The 25,158-nt window shown below is 42.1% G+C and overlaps 3 protein-coding genes across 3 annotated transcripts; 1 reads left to right on the plus strand and 2 right to left on the minus strand.

Annotated features, from left to right (window-relative positions):
- Positions 1-176: 176 nt before the first annotated feature.
- Positions 177-9,576, minus strand: strn4 (striatin, calmodulin binding protein 4). The gene is made up of 18 exons (XM_079556307.1): positions 9,087-9,576; positions 7,160-7,269; positions 7,005-7,081; positions 6,817-6,895; positions 6,515-6,697; positions 5,731-5,908; positions 5,499-5,655; positions 4,927-5,022; positions 4,562-4,680; positions 4,305-4,480; positions 4,176-4,223; positions 3,707-3,828; positions 3,298-3,465; positions 3,083-3,223; positions 2,906-3,004; positions 2,738-2,824; positions 2,410-2,578; positions 177-2,249 (listed from the first exon to the last, which is right to left on the minus strand). Coding segments are annotated over exons 1-18 (2,340 nt in total). The 5' UTR covers positions 9,417-9,576; the 3' UTR covers positions 177-2,248.
- A 1,204-nt stretch (positions 9,577-10,780) lies between these two features.
- fkrp (fukutin related protein) lies at positions 10,781-12,502 on the plus strand. The gene has a single exon (XM_079562561.1). It carries the CDS (start codon positions 10,868-10,870, stop codon positions 12,449-12,451), a length of 1,584 nt encoding a protein of 527 aa, XP_079418687.1. The 5' UTR covers positions 10,781-10,867; the 3' UTR covers positions 12,452-12,502.
- Positions 12,503-14,802: 2,300 nt separating this feature from the next.
- On the minus strand, positions 14,803-20,137 carry slc1a5 (solute carrier family 1 member 5). Its single transcript, XM_079563079.1, has 8 exons — positions 19,546-20,137; positions 17,134-17,176; positions 16,989-17,057; positions 16,742-16,908; positions 16,421-16,654; positions 16,139-16,333; positions 15,926-16,060; positions 14,803-15,377 (listed from the first exon to the last, which is right to left on the minus strand). The coding sequence occupies exons 1-8, from the start codon at positions 20,079-20,081 to the stop codon at positions 15,170-15,172; spliced, it is 1,587 nt and encodes a 528-aa protein (XP_079419205.1). The 5' UTR covers positions 20,082-20,137; the 3' UTR covers positions 14,803-15,169.
- Positions 20,138-25,158: the final 5,021 nt, after the last annotated feature.

The following is a 25,158-nucleotide window of genomic DNA, read 5'->3' on the forward strand; positions in this document are numbered from 1 at the left end:
ACTGTCTGTGTCAAAGTGGACAGAACAGGCCGTTTTACAGTGCGATGCTTTTTGCCGCCACTAAAGGGCAGTATACAATCTCACTCGTCTAAAATAATTATCCAGGATTATGATCAGATTAAAATGCGAGCTGCCTATAGTTTAAATAAAAAACACAACATAACCAAGTTTACTGTACAAAATGTTCATTTTTTTCTCATTGTACAACAGATGACCATAAACAAAAAATGTTATGATAATGATTTCATTGATACAAGCTAGGCTGCAGTTCAAAAATATATAATAAAACAAAATTATTAAAAAGCAGGTGTCTAATACCTTGTAGTTATAGGAGACAGTTTAAATACAGCTTAATATGATGTACAAAATATCACACAGTGATAAATTGCTAATAAAAAGCTAATAAAAATCAAATAAACATTGAGATTCCTTTACCTTGGCCCCCGACTGATTTTTCTGCTTTTATTTTTTTCCTTTTTTTTTCTTTTTAAATTTATATTGAAGTAATACACTGCCATCATCAATCACATTTATTCTATGCCTAAGGAAAGGATGACCCACTTATACTACCATGTTCTTATTACATCTTAATATATAAAATAAAATTAAAAAAAGATATCATGTACATTTACAGCATGTAGTGGCATGTTTATGTGTCATTTACAACCGCCCCTGGATTTGTCTATCGTGGAGGGTCAGACACCAGTGACAAAATCAAAATACAGCAAGCTTTTTCCTTATATTTGTACTGCAGATCAGATTTCTGCACCCTGTTAAAAACCTCTGCAAACTTATCAACTGAAATCTAGTGCAACAGACAATGACAATATTAAGTCAAACAAAGGATGGCAGTTGGCGAGTATGAAGGGGACATTTTCAAATGTGTCATACAGCAAGAAATGTTCAAGAAGGCATTTTGAGGTGATGATGTCTTTTTATCGGGACTAAAACTAGCTGCACACTATAATTAAGTGGTAAATAATAAACATACACATTTCTAAATGCCTTAATAAATTAGATAAATGCAAAAAAACAGACATCTGTGGTTCCTTTTTTCCATTGTTCATGTTTCAGTTTGTGTCTGCACACTAATTCCCATTGTGAATAAATGACCAGTTTGTGAAATGGTACATACTCTACTTATGTGATTTAAAACAAAGATCTGTGTCCCAATTAGATACAGGCAGTGCTACAAAAACACACGTCACTGATTAGTCTTTCAAAGCACCTCGATATCATTAGTGCATACATAAACACACAGGCTCGGTCTCACATTGAAATACTGTAGTACAGTTTAAGCACCCATGGATACATTTTGCTTCATTTTTGAGGGAGACAGTTGTCGTTTCTATCTGACTGCCTGTATATCCAGAGCAAGAGTAAAATGGAAAATAGTGTTTCAAAATGTATAACTGGCTTTAAAACTGAAAAAAGTCAGTTTGAAACATACGCAGCGCATGGGGGGCCTGAGCCCACCCACTTTTGTTTGTGGTCCTTGCGGTCGGGACCACATCATTCAGCATTCACAACAGAGTGAGAATTACAGCAGGACAGTGACACGAGCTGTGCCTGTGTCTGCAGGGCCTGGCGCCGCTACTGGTTTGAAAGAGGCAGAGTCATGGGGAGATAACACTTGGACATATAAAGACTCTTGTCTTAGCAAGTGAAGTTGAAATTAAAGCTATTTGTTAACACTGGTTAGCTATGTAGTGTCACTACAAGCGAAACAAACATTCTCCAGCTCCGACATCACACATTCATTCTGGAGTCTTTGGAATGTACAGTAATGCATTGAATGTCAATGCAGAGATCACTGTTGTTTTCACTCTTACTACACTTACTGCATTAAAGCCTGCCTTTTTTTGCATGTTAGTCACAAACTAATAAAGAGGCAAGCCATGTATTTGTGCATCTGTACTATGATTCTGTTACATGCTAAGCAGTTTATGTGCTCAAACACACAGTGCTTTGCAATACCCAATACCCAGCCAACATAAAGAAGCGCAATGGATTAATGTAGTGTAAAAACGTGTCCAAACATAATTGAAAAACTGAGCAGCCAGGATCCTATAAAAACAATAATTAGTTTTACAGTATAAGAAGTCATTGAGGCATCACAAAACGGTGACCTGGAGGAGAGGGGGGTCCTGTGGTGCCAACCCAGCCAGTGGGTGCATGACAGTTGTGTGCGACAGTATTTGCACAGGAATAAATTCCCTTGAGATTTCTTCGGTTGTAGTTGCAAGACTCTGAAAAAACAAAACATAACACATTGTTAGTGCTTTCTTTAATTAGTATGGCAGAAACATGCCAATTTAGTAAAACTCCTTCCTAATCTAATGTCCAAAATAGAGAGTCTACTTCAGTCTAAAAACACTTCCATTGCAATATTTCGTCCACCCAACTCACCAGACAAAGATTTTGGCAAGTGCATCTGCGCCGGCGCTAGCAATAAAGGGTTGGGAAGAGTGGAAGGCCACATCATGTATGGCCTCGTCGTGTTTCTTCCTGTGGGCCGTGATCTCCTGCACGCACGTCCTGTTGTCGAGCATCCAGAGGCGCACTGAACAGTCGTGGCCTAGGAAGGGCAGAGACAACGAACAAAGCTTCAGTGCTATACAATAAAACAATATGCTTGAGGACTTGATGACAACAGAGGTTTACTGATATTTTAAATTTCCCCGTGATGATCTTATCTCAAATGCTTCGATCCAAATGAGTCACCACCAATACTTACTGCCTGAGATGAGGTAAGTGCCTTTAGGGTCTGTAGTGAGACAAGTAACTGCATCCAGATGAGCCACCATAGAATGGACAACTTTACCTGTACAAATGAGCAAATGTACACAATGTATAAATGCAATATACCACCATCACCAACATCTGTGTAAAGCTTTGTAGATACCTGTCTTGTTGTCTGCAAAGCGGATTGTTCGATTTTCATGTGCCGTGATAGACAGAGCTTCTAGGGGATGACTGACCACACGGTTTATCAGTTCACTACCTGTTCAGATTATTAGCGGGAATAAGTTTAAACACTGTGAAATGCATTGTGTGGCTAGAGTTGAATCAGAAAGCATACCATCCTTAGTCTCTGTCAGTAGGGCAGTGACACTCTGCTCTGTGTTGAGGTCGTAGATCAGTGTCTCGCCTCCATCATAAGACACCACGATTTGGTTAGGGTCAGTAGCCACGAAGGCCACAGAAGTGGGTGTACCATGCTCTAGAGGACATTATAAGTAGCGTCAATATGTTTTTCACTTAGTCATGTATATTCTATCAAAACACAGGGGATACCTCTCTCTTTATTGAAGACAGACAGACATGGGGCCGAGTTCTGAGGATTCCAGATTCTGATGGTACCATCAGCCGAACATGAAGCCAGTCGATGGTGCATGGCAGAATAGGCGAGACCCCACACACTGTCCTCATGGCCTGATAACACACTGCTCTCAATGCTGGGATCTGGAATAGAAAAAAGAAAGAGCAGTAAGTATCACTGTCAATAGAAAGCAATACCTAACTTTACCTTCTACATTAAAAGGTACATTTTGCAACTTTTTATGGAAAAGAAAAAAAAAACTTTGTGTGTAATTGACCTTTTTGTGTGCAAGGCTAACTACTCACACAGCTGCTGGGTCCCTAAAAGGTTGAATATGCGATAATAAAAACTTCCATAATGCACCTTTAAGCAGAAGGGACTCACCGTAGTTGTCGTATGGATCCACATTAAGATCTGGCATCTTCCAGCATCGAACTGCTCCATCCAGGCCTCCACTATAGCAGGTATCCCCATCTTCCCCCATTGTAAGAGACAGTACAGCACCACTAAAAGGGGTGGGATAGATAACATACAATACAGACAATTGAAACAAAATATATGTCAGAGCTCCAGATTAACATCTTGGTCAAATACACTGAAAAGCCCCACATTTTAAAAGCAGTATTCAATGCTGCATTACCATGTAGTTAGTTATTTTAATAATCATACACATTCATTAAATTTCAATTGGCCCACATTATTATTTTAGGCACATTACTATCCTGGGAACGTAAAGAAAATATTAAGTTCTTTACTGTGACAATGAACTTACTAAGGAAAATATTTAGTTGTACATTTTTATGTGCACCCAATTTGGTCTCAGTTATTTCCGTCATCAAACAGTTTAACTTACCTATGTGCTCGGAATGTGTAAATAGGCTCAACATCCAAAGCTGCATTTCTGTAAAATGTAATACATTAAAATCATTCAGTGTCATGATTTATCTTGCCAGTGAACATTACTATGTCGTGTTTGGCTTACTTTTTTGAGTGCATTGCCTTGTTTAGGTTCCACAGTTTTAATGTCCCATCTTCAGAAGCCGTGAGCAGCACTGCTTGGTTTGGGTGAAAGGTCAAAGCGCGAATGGCATCAAAATGGCTGCGTAGTGTGAATCGTGGGTTCCATGTTTTCTTGAACTCTTCTCTGTTGTCATGCATCTAATTTGAAACAGAACACATTAAACATGATTTTTTAATTGTACATACAGTGCCTTCGCCCAAATTTAAATAAGTATTTACATCCAAAGAAAGATCATTGTCATTGGCAACAGTGAGGTCTGCCAGTTCACCAAGGTTCATGTCGCCTCCTCCAACAGCATCCATAATGAACACGTCGGAGGAGAAACCCAGAGCACCACCTGGTGTGGAAAGAGAAAAACACAAATTGCTTATTTTAGAAGGGTTTAAGTCATGCTTTATAGTCAAACTAAAAACATTCAGTCGGAATAGTAATGTGTTGTCCATGATTTGTGTAGGTATTAACAGTAAGCAATTTCTAACACTTAAATCAAATGAATATAATGAATACTACTAATTGTATTGAAAATGGATGACCTATGAAACTGTTATAAAGAAAAGTTGTAGTGGAGTTTGAGAAATCTTACCTTCCCCTGAGCGAGACTGTCCTGAAACAGACGGGGGTGGGGCAGGTTTAGGGGGGAAGTCCGGTATCATTCCTTGTAACTTGTTCCTGCGGTTCTCTGAACCAATCAACAGCAGAAAGACACAAAATATCCAGTCATATGGATTATAAAGAAAGGTTCACCACCAAGTGGAACCACAAGGACAGTAAAGTTGTATATAGGATTTTAGAATGTTTAAAAGTTTTCAAGTGAGTGGATGAAATCAAAGCACACAGCTAAAGCAAAAGACCTCTGACACTGATGGACTGAGGCAACATGCACAAGTGACTTAAGATTACATGACCTACTACATCTACAGGCAGCAATGGCAGCTACACATGTGAAACAGGACAGAGAGACAGGTGCTTGGAAAAAGAGGTTGGTTTTATTGACAAGAAAAGGTGCAAGGACACACAGAGAAGCAAGAAGGATGGTGTGCAGTGAAGGGGTACGAGGAGAGAGGGGTTTCAGACAGATAAGACGGGTGCTGGGTGCACTGGTGGCAGTGATGCTGCTGTGATGGTGCTGAAAATGTTGCTATGGCAACAGCGTACCTAACTCCCGTCCATCTCCCGAGATTCGTGCCTCCCCCGCCCCCTCCCCGTCCTCCCCAGATCCCAGGAAGTCAAACTCATTCTGAGCGTCTTCTGAATCATCTTCGTCCTCTTCGTCCTCTGGATCCAGGTCTGTGGTCATGGGTTCGGAGCCCATCTAGGACAGAAACACATTCAGATGTTACAAATGAGCATCGTACTTAATTCTGTGCTTTTTGGGAACTCTCCATACCTTTACTCGAGACTTCTTGTTCTTGCGCGGTCCATCAATACAGTCAGTTGTTATGCCCTGGAAGTCATCTTCTTCATCACTGTCATCTTCATCATCATCCTCACAGCCATGCAGGAAGGGGATTTTGTCAAGCACAGAACCACCCAGATGCTCCTTGGTGGTCTCTTTACCGGCGTTCCTACATCAGACAACAGATTACTTTAGACTTGAAACCAATCCAAACAACCATGTGAGCATCAGTTAAAACGTTTTCTTTCAGTTCCTTTATTTTATTAAACCGCAATTTCCTTTATTGATAAATGTATGACAACAGATTATCTTTGCAGAGCTTTTAAACAAATCATGCTGGGGAAAACATGATAAGAGAAAAAAAAAAACTGTTCGCTAAAAGAACAGCAAACATTTACAATGATTAGATTAAACAAAACAACTCAAATCCTTGCAAAATCGGGTGTTTGGTGTTAAATGCCAAAAGCTAACGCAGCCCACAGCAGGAGTTTGCATGTTCTCCCGTGTCTGCATAGGTTTCCTCCGGGTACTCCGGCTTCCCCTACCACTAAAACATGTACAAAAGGTTCCCCTCTGGGGCCAAGACTCCCCTGAAAAAAAGATTCTTAATCTCAGTGGGACTTTCCAAGGTCAAATTATTGTTATGCAAAAACTGTAAACATAATCACGGAGCTAAATGTATCCGGTTTGTTTTGTTTTTTCCTTTTTAGTTAAGGTTGATCCGCACCTGGGAGTTCTGTTTGTGGTCTCATTACATGTGACTTAATTATCTCACCTCTTGATCTGTTCCTCAATCTGTCTGACGAGTAAGGACTCTCCTGCTGTCCGCAGCTCAGCCTCTGAAGTCTCATTGGGTGGAGGACCGTTTGCTTCTGGACTGCTCCGCCCGAGTAGGGAGCGCACACGCTTTGACCGCATATCCAGAATTGTGTCTGAATACCCCACTTCTTCTAGATATCTATATGCATTGGTGAGAAGAGAAACATCCATCAATATAGAGAATTACACAGTTCATAGGACAACATATGCAATATTCGCCATGACATTATAAGGTTGGAAAAGCAGCTGAAGCCTTACTTGCGTAATAGCTGACGTCCCTCTTTCCAGGACATCTGATTGGCTGGTTCAGAGTCTAACTCAGCTGGTCCATTGGGAACTAATAAAACAGATGGGTCACTGATAATGCAACAATATACTGCTAGGAGAAGCACTGGGAAGAGTAAGAACTGGCCTTTATTTTCAGATCGATTACATAACTGAGATACCTTGGTCTGTCTCTGTTTCTGGCTTCTTGTCTGTAGGGCTCTGATCATTCCCGGTCTTCAATTTCTGATGCTTAGCTCTGCAGTTTCAGGAGAATGACACCATATTAAAAACAAAAACAGGCCAACACATATTGAGAGGAACTGAGTCAAAGTACACTTGCCTTTCTTGTTTAAGAGCATATTCCAGCATTTTGATCCGTCTCACCAAGTCCTGCTTCATATTCTCTTGCCCTTTCCGCTCTCCCTGTAGAAAAGCCACCTGAGCCTGAGAAACACAAAGACTTGCGAGGGTCAGAAAATATGCAGACAAAACTATGCAATTGTGTTAAATTACATGTTAAGTTATTCAAGAGCAATTCCCTCACTCCAAACATGCACTCCTGCTAAAGTAGAACGGTCTAAAAAGACCATCTCATGGGAGAGGCTCTGGGTCAACTTGAGAGGGTTGCCCATGTACCCAAAATGTCAGTACAGTGGTGACAGAAAATCCAGAGTGCATTCATTTCAAACTGACCCTGGAGCATACATAACATTGTTTTGGCTGGTTGTCCTTAATTTGTTAACCGTATCAAAGAATGTCTGTTGTATCCCCCCTGCTTTATGTTCAAAGGGCACGATCGGCATATTTCTGTACAAACTTATATGGACAAACAGCAGATGAAATGGAATATGAAGAGCCAAGCACCACATTACAACATTAGGGCAATTAATGACCAGAACCAAGAACAAGTGTTTTTGAAGAAACATAGTCCATTTTACTAAATGAACATCAGGGAAAATAGTCCCTCTTGTTGTCTGAAAAAGTATAATAGCAACTGTTAGTTGAGATTATGAGAGGGACAAGTCATGGACACCTGTCTCCTGTGTTTGCTCTCCCACAGGCCTGCAGATCTGTCACTGAGACACATGACCACAGGTGGACCTAACGCTCCAGTAAACTGGTGGGACATGTGTGGCTTCTACCCAGCACCATTATGCAATGTTATAATAAACCAAAAACCAAACAAACAAAAATTATAATATGATTGCGCTTTCAAGAGGTTTCATTTTTGCCTTTGAAGTGGAATGAAAGATTCATAGCCCCTCAATACAATGTCATGAGAGATCACAGTATGGTATTATTTGTCAGTCAGCGAGAGATGGGCTCCTCTGGTGCTACTGAGAACTATTTCAAAGAAACCAGACCACAGCCAGCAATATGTGTGCACATAAAAACTGTGCCCTAACAAACCATAATGGCAGGCTGGCCTGCTTTTGACTTTAGTCCCACTCTTCTAAATACTGGCCTATACAGCGTCCCTGTACAGCCAGCTGTTATTGTTCATGAATATTTTATCTGTACTCTATTTTTAACATATGGGAGTTACAGGCGAAATGGACCGGACAAGAGGGGAACAGTGCGAAACACATGCTTTATGTTTCCACAACAAAAAAACTAATTATTTGGGTCAGAGCTGGTATTTGTGCATGTTTCACATTGAGGAAGCACCCTTCCAATTCCAGATATTTTAGATATAATCACTCTCACATTTACAAAAAAAACATCCTGCTGTTTTCGTTTTGCTTACCCTGACTGACTGGATGTACTAGTGCAGACCTTGCCCACCATTAATCCCTTCATTGTTACTGACACAATTGTTTTGGTTTCTTTATTTTCTTTCTGGTCAATTGTACTGATCTAATGCTCTTTTGATGGTTCCACCAGGATTTATATTTATGCATTAATTTTATTCGGAGACTTGCAGCCTTAATTCAGAGTGGGCACACTAGAAATGCATGCAATAAAGCAGAGTAAAGCAGCCGTGGTTGCATTTGGGCAAAAACCATCAAGTCTGTGGAATAAAACACTGTCCTCAAGAGCAGACCAAACTGGAAAAGCATCGAGGGATTAGCAACACCAATGGCAGGGAGCGGACAGGCTGGTGCAGGACGTGTAGTAAAAACATCCTCTTAGCCCGTTAGCTTCGTGTCTGTCTACAGGGCAAGAGATTCCAGAGCTCAACGGGGGATAAAAATAGAGCATACTCAGTGGATTTTCTTCATCATCACTGCACAAATACAAGCTAAGTGAGGGAGATTTACCCTGAGTTCGTCCCTCTCCGCCTCCCACCGATATTTCTCGGCCTGGAAACGTCCCCATTCGTACTGGATAAAGTGAAGGATCCCAGGAAGCGTCATTCCCGAGTCCCCTTCCTGTAGTAGCTCTCGAGGCTGAGACCCAGGCATAGACACAGGCAGAGGGCCCACCGTAGCCGCCGCGGCCGCTGCTGCTGCCATGGCCCCGGTGGCTGTGTGTGCTGTCGCCTGGCCCGGTGCAGCTTTGGGCCCATTTGGGTTGCGCCCTGCTAAGCTGCTACCAACACCGCCGCCAGAGTTTGGGTTTGGTCCTCCGCCAGATCTGTCCGCCTCCATTTTTGCCGCTCAACCTTCCCCCCTGGAAAAGGAGGTGGACACGGGTTGTGTTATTGTAAACACAATAACAGAAGTAGCCCACAGCCGTCTTCTTCCAAGAGGCACCTCACCATACGCTACCCTCCTTTCTTCCTTTTCTCACGCACTGCCTGCAATTACTATTCAGTGCGTAAACACTTCACTTCCGTTTGTAGACCTTCAGCATAAAGCTGGAGGAAATACTTTTTGGGTGGTCTTCTTCTTCTTCTTCTTCTTCTTCTTCTTCTTCTTCTTCTTCTTCTTCTTCTTCTTCTTCTTCTTCTTCTTCTTCTTCTTCTTCTTCTTCTTCTTCTTCTTCTTCTTCTTCAGAGGACCTTCTCCAACATGAACAAAGATCAGCTCGATTTAGTCTCTTTATTTCTTTTTTATTTAGTCGTATTTTAGTCGACGAAAATATTTGGACATTTTAGTCACAGTCTTAGTCTCATAAAAAAAAGTCAGCCAAAATATTACTTCGACTAAGAATAATAATGAGTAGTCGATGTTTGTTTGTTTGTTTGTTTGTTTGTTTGTTTGTTTGTTTGTTTGTTCGTGCTTGCTGTGGGAAAAGTTCGGGAAATTCCAGTTACCATGGAGATCCGAACTTTAGCTAAAAACAGAATAAAAAATGGAGAGTGGAACAACTCCGTTAGCGGCTGAGTTACCGGTGTCCAAGTGTTAAAATGTGAACAATAACTTCAGTAATTTAACTTTTAATCCCATAATGCTTAGCGATACGATGCATTTCTTTGACTAGTAATCGCTAGCAATTTACAACAACTATTCAGCAGAGCTTTTGTAGAATGTTAGGTCAAGTAATCAATTTTATTTTTAAAAGGAAGTGGAGAAACAGGAAGTAGACGCTGTTCAGCTGCTTGCCGCACAGACATACAGCTGGCTGCTAAAGCTAGAGATGAGTTAGCAGTGATTCACCGCCGCACCACTGCACTTGTAACTGTGACATCCTCCCTAAAGTTAAAGCGTCATGCTAACAGTAAGACAATTGTATTGTATGTGTTGTCTGCGCGTGGGGTTTAAAGAACTGTCACGTGTGCTTGTTAGTAAGTAACCATGGTTTGCATTGTAGCTCATGGGCCCACTCGCCTTTTATCTGTAAATAAGTAAATTATTGAATTGCAAGTCATGTGTTGTATCGGCTCATCTAACAGAGCTTCATACAACTTAATGCAACTAACTGCATTACCTAACCACTAGTGGACGAAGCCTATTATTATTGCATAGGCCTATATATTAAAAAAAAAATGCATTTATCATCAATCTGCGAGCCTTGTTTCACACTGCTGAAATATTTTGTTTTTGTTTTTTTGCAGTTTGCCCCTCCTCCTCCTCCTCTTTCCCACAACGACCACAACAGCACAGATGGGTATCTTTGATTGTTCAATGTGGGTAAACAAGTTGTGAAAAAAATTGCCATGCGCATTAGTTTCTGCCAGGGCTTGTTAACTGCAGCCATCCTCCTGAACCTCCTCATTCTGTACTATGTGTCCCGAGCCCAGCAGCAGATGCTGGAGAAGAGAAAAGAACTAGGCCGGGGCACCAAGAAAGCATCTTTGCCCGGGTCAAGTCTTGGAGGTGATCTGGGCTTATTGGCAGGGCCTGCGGGTGCTTTGGACAGTCATGGGCGTAACCCTAGAGTAACAACACTTCTGAGAGAGTTTGAAAATTTTGAGAATTTTGTCGCTGAAGTTGCCAATTCCTTTCTCCGACAAAGGCCTGAGCTGCCTTTCCTAGTGGTTGCAGACTCTTCTCCGTATCCTCCATTTGTGCTCCCAGAAGGGGCTCGACTTCTACTCCTCTCGCCGAGCCCGGACCAGCCCCCACAGGCTCACAGGCCGGAGTTCCACATCCAGACCGAGTTCGTCTTTCTGGTGCCTGATGGTGTGGAGTTGGAGCAGCCTCGAGTGATAGAGAGACTGATCCGGGAGTTAGAGGGAGAAGGCGGGGGTCCAGTGAGGCTGGTGGCTGCGCCTGTATTAACCAGATCAGCAGTGCAGTGTCTCCACCTTCGAGTGAACCTAAGGGAGTGGACTGCAACGTACTCCCCTGCCGCCTCCGGGAGCAGCGGGAGTGTCTGTACAGCGTTACAAGGTGATGCTGTGGTCCTGATGCGCACAGAAGACCTATTTAACCTTTCCGTGCCTCTCGGGCGGCCCCTTTTCTCTGCTCTTTTCATCCAGACTGCTCTCAGAGGCTGGAAAGTCAAGCTCCTGGAGAGTCCCTGCTTCTCAGCCAACCACAGGCCACTTTTTAGCTCGGCTCACAATCAGTGGAAGGCAGACACGCGACTGAAGGATGCCACGGGGAAACTCATGAAGAGTTTTGGGTTAAAACGTCTTCTGCTGCCCGAAGGGAAAGAGCAGTGGTTTGGATGCAGTAAGGAAACCCCACGGTGCTTTGGTACAGTACAGGACGACACTCCAGAGTATCTGTACCTAGATCGCTGGACGCCTCCCTGCTGCCTGAAAGCGCTGCGAGAAACCACAAAGTATGTCATAAATATTCTGGAGAGCTCAGGGGTGCGGTACTGGCTCGAGGGCGGGACCCTTTTGGGTGCTGTTCGGCATCAGGACATAATTCCCTGGGATTATGATGTGGACCTGGGGATTTACCTGGAAGATGTGCCAAACTGTGATCACTTAAAGAATCTAGACTCAGGATCTTTGGTGGATGCAAATGGCTATGTCTGGGAGAGAGCGGTGGAGGGTGACTTTTACAGGGTTCAGTACAGCGAGGCCAATCATCTCCACGTTGACCTGTGGCCTTTTTACCCGCGAAACGGTGTCATGACGAAAGACACTTGGACAGACCACAAGCAGGACGTGGAGTTTCCAGAGCACTTCCTGCAACCACTGGTGCCAATGTCGTTTGCTGGCATCACCGCCTATGGACCCAACAACCACCGCGCCTTTTTAGAGCTAAAGTTCGGGGAAGGAGTGATTGAGAACCCTCAGTATCCCAATCCAGCCAAGAAGAGACTGGACAAGAGTAAATTATGACTGAGACAAACTCTTACACTTAGTCAAAAGTGATTCGACTGATTACATATATATATAAACCGAATAACGGTATTAATTGTAATGCAATAAAGTTGAACATTACACTCAATTTCACTTCACACATTTCTCAAAATTGCACTTTGCTGTCAAAGCCTGGGGCGCAGTGCTTTGTGAATTGAGTACTGAAGAAAAAACGTGTGCAGCGTGTGCTATGTTTCAGAATTTATTGTGAACACATGTGAATGTTGTGTTTTACAGCGCACTGAGAATTGTTACAAGCTTTATTTCTATTTTGTGTGCTGTCAAAGACGTTATATTTATCTGTGATTTTGGAGAATGAATAATGGTTTATTCATTTCAATTATGTCAAAAATGTGACTGTTTATTTTATGAATGGTGATCATGCCACTGACCCCATACCGTATCTGTATAGTGCTATTACAAGTTTGGCTTCTAAAATTGTGTCTTTTTATTATTATTAAATGCTTATTGTGTGTGTGTAAAAATTGTGGGGTTGTGTGCCTATTTTGGCCACTAGATGGCAGGCAAACCTTATCTAATGTATCTCATTCTTGGATGACAGAAAGCTTTAGTTATTTATCTTTACCTCATCACTGCATCTACTGTCAACACACACTGGGAGTTCTGGCAGGGCAGTTGGTTCATACTTTAGCATCTACAGCGCTTGTAAATTTGGGATTTTTTTGTTGCGGGTGGGTGCTCATAAGCTTCTTGCTTCGGCCCACTCCTTTCGAGCAGAATGCTCAAACAAACTGAACTAAACGTGCCATCTGGCACAAGGATTGTGAACTTGTTTTGTTCTTTTATGTTGCTTTTATGGTTAGTATGCATCTGATTTATCTGCACCACCTTATTTTATAAACCCAATGATTTTACTATATTAAGACACCATCCCACTTAAATCAGTTTGACATAAGGGAGTTGTGATGTCATTAGCTAGTAGTAATATGATTGTGCCAATTAAGTTATACAAATTATGCGGACACTGCTACAATGGCACTGACATACTTAAGTATTTAGGCTACTTTGTACTTATAAACAGATTACAGAACAATATTGTAAGAAAAGGCATTTATTACTCAATGAAAATATTGCTTATCGGGAAACCATTCATTTACTTCAAACCCCATATAAACACAAGCGCTGACAAATATAAAGATTGTACCAAAACAATTAAGAGAAAGAAAACTCAGTTCCCTCCTCAAAACCAACAAACCGAAATGGTGACAAATGATGAGAATCAGGTAAAACATGTACAAAAGGTGATCGGAGCAATTACGTAGATGTTAAATATTAAAACAGAGAGCCACAAACTTGAAGTGAGGATTTGGAGGAATAGATACCTCACATAATGTTTGCATTAAGTATTTCATTGCTATGTTGCTATACATAACACAAACTGCTAATCAAGTGTCGTGTTGTGTCTGGAGTTTTAAATGCCAATTTTCACACGTGTGCCCAAATTGTTAACACTATTTATAAATAAACTACATGCAGGCTCTAAAAATACCTTCTTAAGATTGTCAAATAAAAAACCATTCTGAAAACAATAGTAATGATATATAACGTTCCTATTGATGATTTTTTTTGGTTGATTTTAAACCTACTTCATCTCTTCAGGCAACAATGGTTTAAGGTACAGCAATCCACTGCCAACATGTAGCTACTTAAGCATCATTGCATCAATTACATACAAAACTCTACCAACACATCTTTACCAACTTTGTGCATTGCAGTTTGTGCTTTGCTGCAGCATGAAAGCAAGAGCATCTCCATATGTTCAGTGTTATTAGTCCAGCAGTGTTGGTGGGTCTTTTGGTCTTTGTAGAATGGAGAGCAACTCGGCACAGATGTGATGAAAAAAAATAAAGTTCAACCTGAGACACAACGACTGCCATTGTTACTTGTGTCCGACAGCAGTGGCAGAGAAGTCCGGTAGTATTACAACTGGAGTGTTAAATATCTGTTAGAGCACTGTCCTTGAGCACTGCTTCCTTCAATCAGTGTTTAGAGTAAAGTACTTCGAGCAGTATAAATAAGGTGAAATTTCCCACAAAAAGCCAATGGGCCAGAAACACAATTTCTGACAAATAAATATACAAATTGAACATAAACTTTGGCTCTAATTGTGCAGAATTAACGGAAACATTTGACTAGTAAAAAGGTAAATGCTTTACAAAAAAAAAAAAAAAAAAAAACAATAGAAAAAGGTTTATATACAAAATCTGCAACCAAAAATACAATAAGCACTTGAACTATCTATACAAAATTGATTTACTACAAAATGTTGCATATTACTTTATGTTTTTATAGGAGTTTAAAGATGTGAACTGATGATCTTTTCACGACAGCACCAATGCCTCTTTATTTCCCAGCAGATCGAGAGGCCACTTGAACAAGACATCGCTCTGGTCAGTGCGACTCAACATCCAGTTCCTTATCATCTGATTGTCGGTACATCCTTAGTTGTCAGTCACTTATCTTGTAACAGATACTGTTTGTAGAAAACATGATTTTAAAGTTGGAGCACCAGTCTATACATAGTCCCCAAAAAGAAACTGTAGATTCAAGAACATCTTTTTGCAACAAATTGCACGACTAGGCCATTTTTTCTTTGGGATGATTGGTGAACATTTTTAAGTGGTTTCATGGCAACGGTTCAAAGTAATAGGAGTGACTAATTATGCCAGAAATAATTTACATGACTGACTCCTTCTCGTTTGCTCTGGCCTCAGCTCCTCGTTTCTCAATGAGTGGCGAATGCTCGGGTGCAGATGCTGCCTCGTCACCCATCCTGACCTCACTCAGTGCTTCTCCCTCTTTGGACGTGCGGTCAACAAAGTGCTGCAGAAGACCAGCTCCAAAGGCATCTCCCTCCACATTCAGCACTGTGCAGGTGCGATCACTGCAGCACACAAGAAATGCATGTGGTGTGTTAGTTTGTACATTAATCACACATGGGTAATACAAAACATCAGTGTTTTATCTGATAGTGGAAATAGGCTTCATGGTCGCACCACTTTCCCCTGAGCAGTACTTTGAGCATGCGCACTAGCCTTAGTTTAGACGTTAGTTTGCCTACGGCTTGAACACAAAAGGCTGTGGAAAAACCCACTTCTTTAAACACGGACATGTTTTTCAGTGAAGCTTCCACGTCCTACAGACAGTTTTGAATGTCCTCCAAGTGAATATCCCAATGAAACTTGTGTAATTTTAAAATAATATTGATGTATTGTATATGCTAGAGATCTGCTGGATTCTCCATAGACTTTAACAGACACCTTAAAGTTGATAGTGCTGCATCAAGAGGAAAATACAGAAACGTGAAACAGACTTATATTCAGCAACCATTATTTTAATTCATTGCATTTTGTACTTTTCTTTTCATTCCAGTGTTTGCAGGTTAACACAGGGTACAATTAAAAGGGATCTGTTAGTAAAGTAAATACTCACACAATCCAGTCAACAGCGAGGATGAGGGAGATGTCATTTGTGGGCAGCCCTATCGCCTCAAGGATAATGGCGAGGGTCAGGACTCCTCCAGCAGGTATACCTGCCGCTCCGACGCTGGAGGCTGTAGCCGTTACCCTGTTAGATGCAGAATGTGTGTCAGTAAAGCAGTAAAATTATAAGAATTAAAATATTCCTCCACTGTCTAGAGCTTACAGAATGGTAATGATCTGAACGAAGTTCAGAGAATAGCTGTTGAGCTGAGCAATGAAGACCGCAGCCACACACTGAAAGAGAGCGGCTCCATCCATGTTTACAGTTGCTCCAATGGGCAAAATAAATCTGCTGATGTGCTTGGACACTCCATTTTTCTCTTCCACACACTTCATCATTAAGGGCAGTGTTGCAGAGCTGCAGACGAATAGAAAATGAATGTTTGATATTTGTAGAACAGTGACTGTTACACCAGGAGCAGTACTGGGATCAAATGTAACTCACCTAGAGCTTGTACCAAATGCTGTCGCCAAAGCGGTAAATATCCCCCACAGGAAATTGTATGGGTTTTTTCTGGTAATGATGAAGTAGATGGCAGGAAGGACCAGGCCACCATGAATGGCGTGGCCAACCATACAGCAGGCTATATATTTCCCCAAGCTAGCAAAGAGATCTCCAACATTGTCCATTTCAACAATCTTTCCAGCCACAAGGAACATGATACCAATTGGGGCATACCTAAAAATGTAAAAGATGTTTTATTAAAACTGAAAATGACATGTATATGACACATCACTATCTATAATCAAACACTGTGTCCCTTACCACATAATCCAGGATACCAGCACCATTGTGGCCTCATTGAACGAGTTGAAGAACTTGATCAGAATCTCTCCTTCATCTCCAAGCTTTCTTAAGGCCACACCGAACACGATGGCAAACACCACCAGTCCCAGAATGTTCATGCCTTCCTGGTCTGTTCCAATAGGGACCTGAGCATGTAAACAATGCACACAGTTGGATCATTATGTTGCAATAGAAGAGAAGCATGTGTGCTTTGTGATTGGCTTACCTTCTCCACTGTGATGTTGGAATTTGGATCTGTACGGTTTATCTTCACCAACTTGTAACCAGTGGCATACTGCAGAGAGAAATCACAGACACATTAATACTGGTTACATATTTTTGTAAATTAAAATTTTAAATGTGCTACTAACCGACTGAAAGGCAGCAGACACCAAATTGGATGGGAAGAGATTTCTGTAGACAGACGAAATACACAAATTTAAAAAAGACTATTACAACCGAGGCTGTTTGAATGACTGACAGCTCAATAAGACAGAATCACAAGGCTGATCATGTGGAAATAGCTAGGAGTTTAAATATTAATCCCTCTTTACTAATTACTTTCTGCTGGGTCACTCACTGCTCACAGGTACAGGCACATATGTTGGTACATTTGGTCTATGTGAACATTAAATCCCCTCAGAACTCACGAACCCAAGTGCCCTCCATTCCCTGAGCTGTCCGCATTGGATTTAGAATAATAAGGCATTAACTCCACAAGCACTTTCTGCGCTTCCATTCATTTTTATTGCAACGAGCGTTGCATTAGGATTAAGCATCATGTGACTGTGGCGCAGGATCACACACTGACACACTTAAGACTAAGGGAAAATGTGGGCCTTTGCTGTTGGACGTTTTATTTGCAGCGGATACAGATTCTTAATTCTTGAAAACATCTACACTCAGGCTCATATATTCACACAAATGAATGGAATTTACTGTAGACCTTTATGAATGTTCAAAGACAGCACAACTTTGACTGAAAGCAACAGAATGGGTCTGCATTTGTTGACATTTATATCTGAACACTTACTAGTTACTACACTATGACATTTTAGTTTTTCCATTTCCCATTTCTATTTTTAATCTATCATTGTAAGCCAATAATAGATACTTCCTAAAACATGATTAAAAGATGTCTGAAAACTCTGATCTCACTGTACATAACAGTAGGTTATTTACAGTGGTTTAGACAAGTAACCGTAACCATTTCAGTAAAGTTCCACTATATTTAGACGGGAGAAGGAAAAATGTGTCTCACTGGAAAATAAACAACGGAACATACTTTTTTACTAAGAAGACGTTTTTCCACATTCTTGTAACTTTTTGTGTAATATACGCTTCCGTTGTTGTGGTTGGTCTGCTAGCTCAGCACTTCTTGTCCTTCCAAATTACTACTATTAGGCTAGTAAAGTAAATGGCATCGCACTCCCCAAGAGGTTGAGAACACGGGCAAAATCTTTGTACATTTCTAGGCTTCAGATATTTTTGATTTAAAACTAAGATCTCAGCAGAAAGCTATGGGATCATTCTACATTTTCCCACCTTCACTGTGACTGTGATAAGAAAAGTAAACAAAGATAAGAGCTCACTATCATACAGTATGTTTATGATGGCAGTCTTTTGTTGTGTCCCTGCGCAGACGTTGCTCATAAACAGAGGCGAAGTGCAGCCAAGAGTTCTGCCTGATACGTTTGGAAAATTAAGCACCATCCTCACTCATTGGTCCCAGTACAGACACTGGTCCACTGTTCTCTCAAGGTATTGCAGCCATGTGTTCAGCATTAGATAACTATGTCAAATTTACAGCTGTCATTCACAGAAACACAACCTGCTCCAAAAACTAAACTTTTACACCCCTAAAAGAAAATGAGTCTGGTACTTTCTTGTGCAATGCAGCTGGTGGAAATCGGCTGCAATGTTAATCCAAAACAGAATATGTTCTTTTACGGTTTGCAAGCACAGTGTCAATGCAATGATGGGGACTTGGAGCTGGTGCCAGACCTGAGAGCAGGACGTGTACTGTCTCGGAATGCACTTAGGATTCCTCATGCGCACAAATGAAGCTTTTAGTTTGTTTGTTTTTATTTTCTGTCTCCAAAACAGTCCAGGTTATGCAACTTTTTCCCCGAATTTAAGGAGCAGTGACTCAGGCAAAGAAAATTCGAATCACGTTCTCTCCTACCAAGTTGAACAAAGGGAATATATTGTAGTGTATCACATCATACGGATCCACTTTTAGATCTACTTCTGCCTGCAGGGTGAGCTTGTTCAGTATGAGAGTGACCCACTCCAAGACAGTGTGTTAAGACGAGGTGGAGAGCGGGGCATATGGCGTTAGACCGACACGTGTCTCTTAACATTTCTAGAAGCACATATAATAATAGCTGTGGTACCACTTGCTGTTGAAAGAACACCTTTGCGCGCCAAAATCATCATAGAACCACAATAAACACTGAATTCTGATAATTTGTCCAATTGGCCATTCAAGAACAGGAACAGGAACCGAGCCATGCAAATGAGACCTGAGAAGGTCACCGGGAGCGGAGATATGATGCAATTACCTAGTGCCATTACAACAACTTCCAGTAGGGCAGTTGTTTAGAAGGTCGTTATAGGTCTATATATTATTGAATGTGGTAGAAAATAAACATGGAGGTTACGGAACTTCTTGATAAACTTCAGCCGGACAGGACCGCGCGCGCAACTTCACACACAGCATTACGCACCACGATGGGACACGTATAGTTGGGGCGGCATGTCACTGAGCAACGTGGACTCACCTGATGAGGTCTAGGAAAGAGTCAATAATCTCTTTTGCCTGTGGAACACTGTCGTCCAACCCCGCTATAACTGGCTTCGTCCCGGTGACTTCTCCCGGTTTGATGATGAGAGCCATAACGACTCCGATGGACGAAGCAATTAATGTAGTGACGAGGAAAAACAGCATGGCCCAGCCGCCGAGCTTACCCAGGGCCTTGGGATCGATGCTGGCAGCCCCGGACACCAAACTGCACACCACCAGCGGGATAATGATCATCTTGAGCAGCCGGATAAGCAGTTCACCTGGGAAACCTATGTATATAGTCTGCGTCTTGGTCGGCTCCGCTTCCCGAACCGCAAGTCCAATTATAACCCCGATGATGACTCCGGCCACGGTGAGGATGACCAGCATGTTGGCCTTCACTATCCTCTTGATCCGCTCTGACAGGGGCTCAGGGCTCTTCTTGCGCGCGTCCAGTCCGTTCACTGTGGGCTCGTCGAGGTGCGCTTCGCCGTTGGACGTCTTCCCCTCCTCCATGTCTATCTTCTCGGCCATGATTTTAGTGTAAAGTTGCTCCAAGTGTTTCCTTTAAAAAGTTATTGTTAGTGTGGTAACTGATCGGTGACTGTCTGGCAACCTCGACGGGCTTTTAGAGCTTTTTCTCCAGCGTGCGCTCTGTGTCCTTATCTAGTTTTCCTGGCACGTTACCCCCGCCCTGTGACGTGGACATAGGCGTGGTCAAGAGGCAACCGGGCAAATGCTTGTAACTAACTAAACTGGCCGGTCCTATTCTTGGAGCTGCCCCATGAGAAAAAAAATCATATAAAAATAAAAGCTACCCAAACCGATCGGATACCCTTAGTTAGAATTGTATCATTAGAAGTGCAGTTTGGAGCTCAGTGTAGGCCGATATTATTCTTAGCCTATGTGTTAAGGTTTTAAATAATAGTCTATTTAAGCCTATTTAAAACAAATTGTTCTGTGTAAGGATTAAAAATAGATTAAGACAACCGCTGCATCTGCTGTCACTGTAGGTCTGTTTGGTGATGGGAGGAGAGGCCTATAGTGCCAGCTGTGTCTGGGGTCTTTGAAATGATCTCCTACCTCTCTGCTTATTTATCCTTCTCTGGAGTTTGCTTCAACAATGTACACTATTATTGCTTTAGTTATAACATCAAAAGAGGACCACATGCAGAACACGAGATAATATTCATTTGACATCTGGTGTGGCAGTGTAAAGCGTCTGCAAGAACTTTATAGATCTCACTATGAAGATATACACAATAATTCATGATTACAGAACAGAATCAACGAAAGTTTGAATTGTGGGCTTTGAAATAGTAAAGTATGCAGTCATATGGCCTTTTGCCTTTGGATTGCAACAGATAATGGTAACAGAAGACATCCTCTATTTGTGTGTGGACATGGAGAGCCACAGTCTGAGTTATAAAGTTGGTTCAGAGTGCTCTGAAAGACTCGGCTTAACTTACTCCTAACAACAACCCCTGGTCTCTTGACAGCAGCCCCAACGGTGAACGCTTGTGGGAAAGGCACTTGTAACCCTAATCAAGGCCCATAGGACCAGTGCGCAGGTTGGCTGCAAGCTGTCCTCTCTGCTGCTATAGCTTGTTGTCTCAAGCTCTTTCTTTGTTCCCTCTGACTGTTGGAATGGTCAGAGAAATCACTGTGATGGTGTGGAATAGTGCAGCGCTCAGTGTAGCTACCCCCGGTCATCTCAATAAAGGACTGCACGCCTCGTACTGATGTCCACAAGCATTTATTTGCACAGCAGCATTCGTGGAACACCGTGAAAACTACGAGAGACACACAAGAGCTATGTTGTAAATTTTGGACATTAGCGTAGCATTTTTGGTCACAAATAGCTATACATATTGTACAGAAACAAAAGGCAACATTAATATTACCGTGTTCGCCAAGTAGACCAGTGGTAGATTGACTCTAAAGCAGTAAAAGGTATTAGGCTTTTTTGTCGCCGTGCTCTTGACTCTTGACCTTTTCCGCGGTTTTACTCTCTCTAACATCCGGCTCAAAACGTCATCTCCTGTGACTATATTGACTAAATTAATTTCTCCATTGTACAAAATAAAATATAAAATTAATCTTAAACATAAAGCTGTGATACATATTGCTGTGGACATTTTTTCTGTTTTTTACAAAATTAACAAAGGCTGTAGTAGCATAGGCTGACCGATAGGTGTCGTCTCAAACTTAAACAAACAATTTAGCGTCAGCTACACTCCCACCAAATTACCTTGAAACCTTGAAGATGTTAGTCTTTACACTCTTCATACAAACATCAATGGTAATTTCCAAAACAAAACATTTATAACCTGTACATTAGCTGTAGGTTTACTCTTAACTACTCTCAATAAGAACAACCAATTTCTGAATAGGTCTTTCAATAACAGATGGCATATGTAAGCGTTCACCTTTCTTTCCCAGTTTTTTGTCTCCGACTTGTAAAGTCACCTTTCTCACCAGTCCATCATCACCTTCATGTGCTTTTATCACTCTTCCAAGTGTCCATTGATTGCGAGGAATGTTCTCATCTTTGACAATCACAATGTCACCAACTCTCAAGTTACGTTTTGGAGCATGCCAACGCTGTCTCAGTGTTACGTTAGCTAAATACTCTTTTTTTCCACCTGCTCCAAAATTGCTCTGACAGGTATTGGACTCTTCTCCAGCGTTTCTTAGCATACACATCTTCCCGAACAAAGTTACCAGGTGGGGGAAGTGGTACAGAACATTTCATGGTGATAAGATGGTTAGGTGTTATGGGCTCTAAACTTGTGGGATCACTTATGCTGTCAACAGTAAGTGGACGACTGTTTACAATGTACATTGCTTCATAAAGAAAAGTTCTTAAGGATGCATCGTCCAGTCTTTCAGCACTTTGCGCAAGAACTTTACTCAGCACGCTCCTCACAGTTCTGATTTGACGCTCCCATGCGCCTCCAGCATGACTTGAGCTTGGTGCATTCATGAGGAAGTCGCATTGCCTTTCTGCAAGGTAAGATTTTACTCTGTCATTGTCCATTTCATTTAGAGCTTTTGTCAGTTCATTCTTTGCTCCGATGAAGTTGGATCCTTGGTCGGATCTTATTTGTCTGACATGTCCACGGATTGCTATGAAGCATCTTAAAGCATTAATAAATGCGTCGGTTGTCATATCCTCTAGCATCTCCAGATGAATCGCTCTTGAACTCAAACATGTGAACAGAAGGCCGTACCGCTTGTAAACCTTACGACATTGTTTGGTATAGAAAGGGCCAAAGCAGTCCATGCCGCAATAAGAGAATGGTGGTGAAGGCTCAATGCGGTCGTTGGGTAAATCTGCCATTCTCTGTTGCTCTGGTGGAGCGCGAGCTCTCCTGCACCATACACATTGCTTGATGTACTGAGCTACTGCTTTGCTTCCTCCAACAATCCAGAAGCCGTTCGCTCTGATCTCGTTTAAAGTTTGGCCTCTGCCTTGATGTTGGGTCTTTTCGTGGTAATGTGCAATAATGAGATTTGTTATAGCACAGTCTTTAGGTAGTATTACAGGATGTCTTAACTCAAAGTGAGAGGATGCCTTTTTCAGCCTCCCTCCTACTCTCATTACATCATTTTGAATGAATGGGTCAAGTTCATAGAGTCTGTGGTTGCCGGGCAACTTTTGGGATTGACCGAGTTTGTTCAAGTCTTTTTGAAAGGCATCTTGTTGTGCGAGCTTGACAAGAGTTAACATTGCTTGTTGCCTTTCCTCAACGTTTGGAGGCTCTGCTGTTTTTATTCTTTTAGCCATTCGTTGGATGCGAGCGATAACGTTTATAGCGGTAGTCCATTTGGAGAATCGTGACAAGAGCTCTTTAACATTGCATTGTGGTGTAGCTTTAGTTTGCAGCACTTGTATTGTCTTGATTTCCGGATCTCCCACCATAAGCTCGGGTGTGCTTTGTTCTGTGACTATCACCTTGTTCCATAAGAACCTGGGACCAGTGAACCAGTTTGAGTTGATAAGGTCTGTAACTTTCAAGCCTCTAGAGGCGTGGTCGGCTGGGTTTTCGTTTGTGTCTACGTAGAACCATTGCTCTGGGTTAGTGGTTTCACGGATTCTTTGGACACGATTAGCAACGAAAACATGAAATCTTTTAGCCTCGTTGTTAATGTAACCCAGTACTACTCTCGAGTCTGTCCAAAAGTACTCTCTGTCAACCTTTAGCTCTAGCTCTCTTTTCAACATGCAGCTAACAGCAGCTGAGGTCACTGCAGCAGTCAACTCTAATCTTGGGATGGTGACTATCTTGGTTGGTGCCACCCTGGCTTTAGCCATGACTAGTGTGCAGTGCACTTTGTGATCACCCACTAATCTGATGTAAGAGCACTGACCATATCCTTGACTACTCGCGTCAGAAAAGTGATGAAGCTCTACACTCTGGACTTCACCAAAGGTAACAGGCTTAAAACATCGGGGGATCTGAATCAACTTGAGACTTTGCAAATCTTTCACCCAACTCTCCCACCTTAACTTTAGCTCAGCAGGAAGTGGATCATCCCACCCGACGCCCTTTTGACACATTTCTTGCAACACTTTCTTACCTTCAAGAATGAAGGGGGCTAGGAATCCTAAAGGGTCGTACAGGGATGCAACGACTGATAGAATACCCCGCCGAGTCATTGGTTTCTCATCAAGTGTCACTTGGAAGAATAGGCTGTCACTTTCAATGTCCCATCTTATGCCTAGGACTCTTTGCACTGGGAGGTCACTGTAGTTGAGGTCAATGTCTTTTATCTCCACGGCTCTTTCTGTTGCCTCGATTGAGTCCAGGACCTCTCTGTTGTTAGACAGAAACTTATGAAGATACAGCTGTCCTTTTGCACACAAAGCTTGGGCCTCTTTTACTAGTTTGATTGCCTCCTCGACAGTCTCCACACTTGTGAGGCCGTCGTCGACGTAGAAATGCTTTTTAACAAAGTCTGCGGCAAGTGGGTACTCTCTCTCATTTTCTTTGGCCAGATGTTTCATGCCATAATTGGCGCAACCAGGAGATGAGGACGCACCGAACAAGTGAACTTTCATTCGGTATTCGGTGGGCTCTGACTCTGTGTCCCCATTTTCCCACCAAAGAAACCGCAAATAGTCTCTGTCCTCTGAGCTAACATGGAACCTGTGAAACATCTTTTCCACATCACACATGACTGCAATGTTGTGCTTACGAAAGCGGCATAGAACTCCTGTGAGGCCGTTTGTAAGATCAGGTCCAGTTAGTAGGTGGTCATTTAGTGCTGTTCCTTCGTACTTGGCTGAGCAGTCAAATACCACCCTGATTTTATCTGGCTTGCGAGGGTGATAAACGCCCTGGTGCGGTATGTACCAGACGCTTCCAGGTGTAGGCTGCGAGTCTGCCTTTTCAGCATCACCGTCTTTGAGAACTCCATCCATGAACTTAACATAGTCACTTTTGAACTTTGAGTCTCTGTCCAGTTTCCTTTTGAGGTGCTTTAGTCGAACCAGGGCCAGAGCTTTGTTGTTTGGGAGTAGTGGGCGTGCTTTAAAGGGCAGGGGCATTTCAAGATGACCATGCTCATTTTGTTTGATTTTTTCCTTTAGAGTTTGAAGGAACTG

This window comes from Gobius niger (assembly GCF_951799975.1).
Source record: "Gobius niger genome assembly, chromosome: 1".
NCBI lineage: Eukaryota > Metazoa > Chordata > Actinopteri > Gobiiformes > Gobiidae > Gobius > Gobius niger.

Bases quoted from the DNA above. Each gene is read 5' to 3' on its own strand.
- slc1a5 (XM_079563079.1), bottom strand. From the start codon at position 20,081: ATGGCCGAGAAGATAGACATGGAGGAGGGGAAGACGTCCAACGGCGAA. The intron at 16,061-16,138 runs GTAAGCTCTAGA...TGCATCTAACAG, and splicing joins GTTCAGATCATTACCATTCT to GGTAACGGCTACAGCCTCCA. The intron at 15,378-15,925 runs GTGAGTATTTAC...TGTGTGCTGCAG, and splicing joins CTCGCTGTTGACTGGATTGT to TGATCGCACCTGCACAGTGC.
- strn4 (XM_079556307.1), bottom strand. From the start codon at position 9,416: ATGGAGGCGGACAGATCTGGCGGAGGACCAAACCCAAACTCTGGCGGC. The intron at 5,656-5,730 runs GTATGGAGAGTT...TTTCTGTCCTAG, and splicing joins ACAAGAAGTCTCGAGTAAAG to ATGGGCTCCGAACCCATGAC. The intron at 3,466-3,706 runs GTGAGTCCCTTC...TTTCTATTCCAG, and splicing joins GGATCCATACGACAACTACG to ATCCCAGCATTGAGAGCAGT.
- fkrp (XM_079562561.1), top strand. From the start codon at position 10,868: ATGCGCATTAGTTTCTGCCAGGGCTTGTTAACTGCAGCCATCCTCCTG.